This window comes from Eucyclogobius newberryi, unplaced genomic scaffold (assembly GCF_026437365.1).
Source record: "Eucyclogobius newberryi isolate DKJ021-1_F unplaced genomic scaffold, fEucNew1.0.hap1 SCAF_1, whole genome shotgun sequence".
In the NCBI taxonomy this organism is placed as follows: domain Eukaryota; kingdom Metazoa; phylum Chordata; class Actinopteri; order Gobiiformes; family Gobiidae; genus Eucyclogobius; species Eucyclogobius newberryi.
This window is the reverse complement of record NW_027315723.1, coordinates 53688790-53697120: the sequence shown is the minus strand read 5'-3', so window position 1 is coordinate 53697120 and position 8331 is coordinate 53688790. Positions and strand designations below refer to the sequence as shown.

The following is an 8331-nucleotide window of genomic DNA, read 5'->3' as shown; positions in this document are numbered from 1 at the left end:
TAGGAGGCTCGTGTAGGAGGCTCGTGCAGGAGGCTCGTGCAGGAGGATCGTGCAGCAGGCTCGTGTAGGAGGCTCGTGTAGGAGGCTCGTGCAGGAGGAGGCTCATGCAGCAGGCTCGTGTAGGAGGCTCGTGCAGGAGGCCCGTGCAGGAGGAGGCTTGTGCAGGAGGATCGTGCAGCAGGCTCGTGCAGGAGGCTCTTGTAGGAGGCTCGTGCAGCAGGCTCGTGCAGGAGGCTCGTGCAGGAGGCTCGTGCAGGAGGAGGCTCGTGTAGGAGGCTCGTGTAGGAGGCTTGTGCAGCAGGCTCGTGCAGGAGGCTCGTGCAGGAGGCTCGTGCAGGAGGCTCGTGTAGGAGGCTCGTGTAGGAGGCTTGTGTAGGAGGAGGCTCAAGCAGCAGGCTCGTGTAGGAGGCTCGTGTAGGAGGCTCGTGTAGGAGGCTCGTGTAGGAGGAGGCTCAAGCAGCAGGCTCGTGTAGGAGGCTCGTGCAGGAGGCTCGTGCAGGAGGCCCGTGCAGGAGGAGGCTTGTGCAGGAGGATCGTGCAGCAGGCTCGTGTAGGAGGCTCGTGTAGGAGGCTCGTGTAGGAGGATCGTGCAGGAGGAGGCTCGTGCAGGAGGCTCGTGCAGGAGGCCCGTGCAGGAGGCCCGTGCAGGAGGCTCGTGCAGGAGGCTCGTGCAGGAGGCTCGTGCAGGAGGCTCGTGCAGCAGGCTCGTGTAGGAGGCTCGTGCAGGAGGCCCGTGCAGGAGGCCCGTGCAGGAGGCCCGTGCAGGAGGCCGCACTAGTTTGCAGCACGTACATGAAAGGCACGAAGAGGAAGTGAGCGAGCGTCACACGCTCCCCAAACACTACATTTACAGCACAGGGTCTTATTCACATGGAAAGCCCCTTCATCACTCCTTTCAGACTTATATACATGTTATACATATATGTATATGTATATGTATATATAGACATGTTATAGAAGCCCCTCCCACTAATCTACCTTTTCTCTGGCCCTGGGGGAACAGTCTTCAGGTAGTGAAAGAGGAAGTAGGCAACAGCATCACTCTCAGAACCTTTAAAATGTACTCAGAGGAACATCTCACTCTTGGATTTGTGGCAGATGATCAGATCTTTCCCTGAACTTGACAAGATGACGTTTTGCCATGTCTGGACGTCCAGGTTGATTGTGATGACCGTGCTGTGCCTCACTCTGGACGCTGAGGGTAAGTGTGTTCTCACTGAATATAGAACTACATCTATATTAAAGGTGAATAAACAGAGGATCTAGTATACATTGTGTTCTCATAGACTTATGCTCTACATTTGCTCTGTGCTTCTCAAGTCGGGGGTCGAATGTAACGTGAGTTCAGCTCATTTGTTCCACAGTCTGAGGGAGTGAGTGGGGAACACACTTTTGTAACAAACATCTTCTTCTTCATTACTTGCCCACACATTTCCCCAGTTTGACTATAAATGTAGCACTTTCAGAATAGTGATGCGATTATAGAACACACACATGCAGCTCATGTTGTAACAAGAACCATCACATTGTGCACGTATTAGAGGCTTGTGAAAAGAACCATGATCTCTAATGTCAATGTTTCTCTACAGATAAAACATGTGAAAATGGAATTAAAGTCCGCCGCTACACAACCTATGAGGCCAAACTGGGAGAGCCACTGGAGCTTCTCTGCCCTGTACGTGTTTGTACTGAAGATATTCCAACAATCACATGGTTTAAACTGGAAGGAGACGAGAAAGTGAAATTGAACTCAAGTGTTCAAAAAACAGAGGAGACAAACACCAATGAGATGACATCTTTTTTAATATTCAACAATGTCCAAAGCAGTGATTTAGGATTATATCAGTGTCAACTTGGAAATGATCAGAGTCACATAATCAATCTTTCACTGAGAGGTGAGATATTTTATTGAAATGCACCAATGTTCAGTGTTTTCATGAATAATAATATGATTATTCATCTTTTAGGTGACTACGTGAATGGCACGGTTAAGGAACAAAGTGAGAAAAGTGAATAAGTCTTAAATCTATCTTAAAGATGGTTTTGTTGATGTGAACCTTGTTGTTTTGCAGATGACACATCCTCTGATGTCAGCACTGACAGACATGTGTGGCTTTATCTGTATACTACGGCGGGAATTGTAGGATTTGTCATCATTGTGACGATCATATCTGTGTTGTCATTACGAGGATGCAGTGGTAAGATCGAATGGTGGGACAGAATCTTGCTTCTATTGTCACTACGCGGCCTCATGTTGTTGCTGTTGTTGGCAGGTAAAACCAAGAAGGTTCAAAGTGGAAACCAGGTACAGTTGGATCATTTATGTATTTCACATGACTTTAATGATACTGCACTAAGGTCTCAAACCCAACTTGTTCTGACACTTCCAGTACATAGACGTCCCCATGGTGGACCAGCCTGTCCACCACTCAAGCCACCAGACGTTACCGAGAGCAAGTCCCCGAGGGCCTCCAGCTCACCGAGCCAGCAGGAGGAACAAGTCCTCCTCTGCTCCTCCTCACAATGTGTACGGACAAATAGAAGATGTTCCATACAGAGACGGCCCAGAGGAAGAGGAGAGCGCTGTTGTTTATGCAGCTTTGAACCATCAGCACCTAGCAACGGCTTCTCCTCGGCCCTGGACCGTAACAGAAGAGAGATCTGAGTACGCGGCCATCAAGGTCTCCTAAGCACACGTTTGTGACGGTTCTACCTCTTCTGTCTTATTGTGAACTACATGTCCAGTTTGTCAGGACCATAAGATATATGAGCAAAAACAACAATGCTTCAATGTTTACATGTTTGACAAGTTAAATATCTGGGATCGACAGACAAATCATCTTTTGTTGTTTGTGATATGAATGACCAAAACTCCTTAACAGACAGATAAACTCTAGAATCATCACATTTCATTCTCAAATATCACTCAGACCATGAGTAACCCGTGAGTAACCCGTGAGTAACCCGTGAGTAACCCGTGAGTTACCCGTGAGTAACCCGTGAGTAACCCGTGAGTAACCCGTGAGTAACCCGTGAGTTACCCGTGAGTAACCCGTGAGTAACCCGTGAGTAACCCGTGAGTTACCCGTGAGTTACCCGTGAGTTACCCGTGAGTTACCCGTGAGTAACCCGTGAGTAACCCGTGAGTAACCCGTGAGTAACCTGTGAGTTACCCGTGAGTTACCCGTGAGTTACCCGTGAGTAACCCGTGAGTTACCCGTGAGTTACCCGTGAGTAACCCGTGAGTAACCCGTGAGTAACCCGTGAGTTACCCGTGAGTAACCCGTGAGTAACCCGTGAGTTACCCGTGAGTTAACCGTGAGTTACCCGTGAGTAACCCGTGAGTAACCCGTGAGTAACCCGTGAGTTACCCGTGAGTTACCCGTGAGTAACCCGTGAGTAACCCGTGAGTTACCCGTGAGTTACCCGTGAGTAACCCGTGAGTAACCCGTGAGTTACCCGTGAGTTACCCGTGAGTAACCCGTGAGTAACCCGTGAGTTACCCGTGAGTTACCCGTGAGTAACCCGTGAGTTACCCGTGAGTTACCCGTGAGTAACCCGTGAGTAACCCGTGAGTTACCCGTGAGTTACCCGTGAGTAACCCGTGAGTTACCCGTGAGTAACCCGTGAGTAACCCGTGAGTTACCCGTGAGTTACCCGTGAGTAACCCGTGAGTAACCCGTGAGTAACCCGTGAGTAACCCGTGAGTTACCCGTGAGTTACCCGTGAGTAACCCGTGAGTTACCCGTGAGTTACCCGTGAGTAACCCGTGAGTAACCCGTGAGTTACCCGTGAGTAACCCGTGAGTAACCCGTGAGTAACCCGTGAGTTACCCGTGAGTTACCCGTGAGTAACCCGTGAGTAACCCGTGAGTTACCCGTGAGTTACCCGTGAGTAACCCGTGAGTAACCCGTGAGTAACCCGTGAGTTACCCGTGAGTTACCCGTGAGTAACCCGTGAGTAACCCGTGAGTTACCCGTGAGTTACCCGTGAGTAACCCGTGAGTAACCCGTGAGTTACCCGTGAGTTACCCGTGAGTAACCCGTGAGTTACCCGTGAGTTACCCGTGAGTAACCCGTGAGTAACCCGTGAGTTACCCGTGAGTTACCCGTGAGTAACCCGTGAGTTACCCGTGAGTAACCCGTGAGTAACCCGTGAGTTACCCGTGAGTAACCCGTGAGTTACCCGTGAGTAACCCGTGAGTTACCCGTGAGTAACCCGTGAGTAACCCGTGAGTTACCCGTGAGTTACCCGTGAGTAACCCGTGAGTTACCCGTGAGTAACCCGTGAGTTACCCGTGAGTTACCCGTGAGTAACCCGTGAGTTACCCGTGAGTTACCCGTGAGTAACCCGTGAGTAACCCGTGAGTAACCCGTGAGTAACCCGTGAGTAACCCGTGAGTTACCCGTGAGTAACCCGTGAGTAACCCGTGAGTTACCCGTGAGTTACCCGTGAGTAACCCGTGAGTTACCCGTGAGTTACCCGTGAGTAACCCGTGAGTAACCCGTGAGTTACCCGTGAGTTACCCGTGAGTAACCCGTGAGTTACCCGTGAGTAACCCGTGAGTAACCCGTGAGTTACCCGTGAGTTACCCGTGAGTAACCCGTGAGTAACCCGTGAGTTACCCGTGAGTTACCCGTGAGTAACCCGTGAGTAACCCGTGAGTAACCCGTGAGTAACCCGTGAGTTACCCGTGAGTAACCCGTGAGTTACCCGTGAGTTACCCGTGAGTAACCCGTGAGTTACCCGTGAGTAACCCGTGAGTTACCCGTGAGTTACCCGTGAGTTACCCGTGAGTTACCCGTGAGTAACCCGTGAGTAACCCGTGAGTTACCCGTGAGTAACCCGTGAGTTACCCGTGAGTTACCCGTGAGTAACCCGTGAGTTACCCGTGAGTAACCCGTGAGTTACCCGTGAGTTACCCGTGAGTAACCCGTGAGTAACCCGTGAGTTACCCGTGAGTAACCCGTGAGTTACCCGTGAGTAACCCGTGAGTAACCCGTGAGTTACCCGTGAGTAACCCGTGAGTAACCCGTGAGTAACCAGGTTAACCTGTACCATGGACATATAAATAATATATTGATATTTTTTTCATGTCTAACATATTCATTTTAAAATGTAATCAGATATTTTTTGGCTTTTAAATATATTATTGAATAGATTCTATGGTTGATATTGACATTTTTCTTCGCTCAAAACAATTAAAATAGATTGAACGATAATCTAATAATTAAAGGTGATTAAATTACCATTACACATAAATATCATTATAAGTATTGCCTTTGCGACAACAACAAAAACTACAGCCAGTGAATGACTCAGAAAATAAAAATGATGCATTTAATTATTCAGGAAACATATGACTCACTCCCGGAGCTGATTGGACTGAAGACTGAGGGGAAATGACACGTCACTGACACGTCACACACACGTCACACACACGTCACAGACACGTCACACACACGTCACTGACACGTCACAGACACGTCACACACACGTCACAGACACGTCACACACACGTCACTGACACGTCACTGACACGTCACTGACACGTCACTGACACGCCACTGACACGTCACTGACACTTCACTGACACGTCACAGACACGTCACACACACGTCACTGACACGTCACAGACACGTCACAGACACGTCACTGACACGTCACTGACACGTCACTGACACGCCACTGACACGTCACTGACACGTCACAGACACGTCACACACACGTCACTGACACTTCACTGACACGTCACAGACACGTCACTGACACGTCACTGACACGTCACTGACACGCCACTGACACGTCACTGACACGTCACAGACACGTCACACACACGTCACTGACACTTCACTGACACGTCACAGACACGTCACTGACACGTCACTGACACGTCACTGACACGCCACTGACACGTCACTGACACGCCACTGACACGTCACTGACACGTCACTGACACGCCACTGACACGTCACTGACACGCCACTGACACGCCACTGACACGTCACTGACACGTCACTGACACGCCACTGACACGCCACTGACACGTCACTGACACGTCACAGACACGTCACACACACGTCACTGACACGTCACTGACACGTCACTGACACGTCACTGACACGCCACTGACACGCCACTGACACGCCACTGACACGCCACTGACACGTCACTGACACGTCACAGACACGTCACACACACGTCAAAGACACGTCACTGACACGTCACTGACACGTCACTGACACGTCACTGACACGTCACTGACACGTCACTGAAACGCCACTGACACGTCACTGACACGTCACAGACACGTCACTGACACGTCACAGACACATCACTGACACGTCACAGACACGTCACAGACACGTCACAGACACGTCACACACACGTCACTGACACGTCACTGACACGTCACTGACACGTCACGTCACTGACACGTCACTGACATGTCACAGACACGTCACTGACACGTCACAGACACATCACTGACACGTCACAGACACGTCACAGACACGTCACTGACACGTCACGTCACTGACACGTCACTGAAACGCCACTGACACGTCACTGACACGTCACAGACACGTCACTGACACGTCACAGACACGTCACACACACGTCACACACACGTCACACACACGTCACTGACACGTCACTGACACGTCACACACACGTCACTGACACGTCACAGACACGTCACTGACACGTCACTGACACGCCACTGACACGTCACTGACACGCCACTGACACGTCACTGACACGTCACTGACACGCCACTGACACGTCACTGACACGCCACTGACACGCCACTGACACGTCACTGACACGTCACTGACACGCCACTGACACGCCACTGACACGTCACTGACACGTCACAGACACGTCACACACACGTCACTGACACGTCACTGACACGTCACTGACACGTCACTGACACGCCACTGACACGTCACTGACACGCCACTGACACGCCACTGACACGTCACTGACACGTCACTGACACGTCACAGACACGTCACACACACGTCAAAGACACGTCACTGACACGTCACTGACACGTCACTGACACGTCACTGACACGTCACTGACACGTCACTGAAACGCCACTGACACGTCACTGACACGTCACAGACACGTCACTGACACGTCACTGACACGTCACTGACACGTCACAGACACGTCACACACACGTCACTGACACGTCACTGACACGTCACTGACACGTCACTGACACGCCACTGACACGCCACTGACACGCCACTGACACGCCACTGACACGTCACTGACACGTCACAGACACGTCACACACACGTCAAAGACACGTCACTGACACGTCACTGACACGTCACTGACACGTCACTGACACGTCACTGACACGTCACTGAAACGCCACTGACACGTCACTGACACGTCACAGACACGTCACTGACACGTCACAGACACATCACTGACACGTCACAGACACGTCACAGACACGTCACAGACACGTCACACACACGTCACTGACACGTCACTGACACGTCACTGACACGTCACGTCACTGACACGTCACTGACATGTCACAGACACGTCACTGACACGTCACAGACACATCACTGACACGTCACAGACACGTCACAGACACGTCACTGACACGTCACGTCACTGACACGTCACTGAAACGCCACTGACACGTCACTGACACGTCACAGACACGTCACTGACACGTCACAGACACGTCACACACACGTCACACACACGTCACACACACGTCACTGACACGTCACTGACACGTCACACACACGTCACTGACACGTCACAGACACGTCACTGACACGTCACTGACACGCCACTGACACGTCACTGACACGCCACTGACACGTCACTGACACGTCACTGACACGCCACTGACACGTCACTGACACGCCACTGACACGCCACTGACACGTCACTGACACGTCACTGACACGCCACTGACACGCCACTGACACGTCACTGACACGTCACAGACACGTCACACACACGTCACTGACACGTCACTGACACGTCACTGACACGTCACTGACACGCCACTGACACGTCACTGACACGCCACTGACACGCCACTGACACGTCACTGACACGTCACTGACACGTCACAGACACGTCACACACACGTCAAAGACACGTCACTGACACGTCACTGACACGTCACTGACACGTCACTGACACGTCACTGACACGTCACTGAAACGCCACTGACACGTCACTGACACGTCACAGACACGTCACTGACACGTCACAGACACATCACTGACACGTCACAGACACGTCACAGACACGTCACAGACACGTCACACACACGTCACTGAC

At 51.5% G+C, this 8331-nt stretch overlaps 1 protein-coding gene across 1 annotated transcript; it reads left to right on the top strand.

Moving 5' to 3' along the window:
* The first annotated feature begins 984 nt into the window (after positions 1-984).
* On the top strand, positions 985-2690 carry LOC140364257 (B- and T-lymphocyte attenuator-like). Its single transcript, XM_072450356.1, has 6 exons — positions 985-1201; positions 1590-1895; positions 1968-2000; positions 2073-2198; positions 2274-2305; positions 2391-2690. The coding sequence occupies exons 1-6, from the start codon at positions 1099-1101 to the stop codon at positions 2688-2690; spliced, it is 900 nt and encodes a 299-aa protein (XP_072306457.1). The 5' UTR covers positions 985-1098.
* Positions 2691-8331: the final 5641 nt, after the last annotated feature.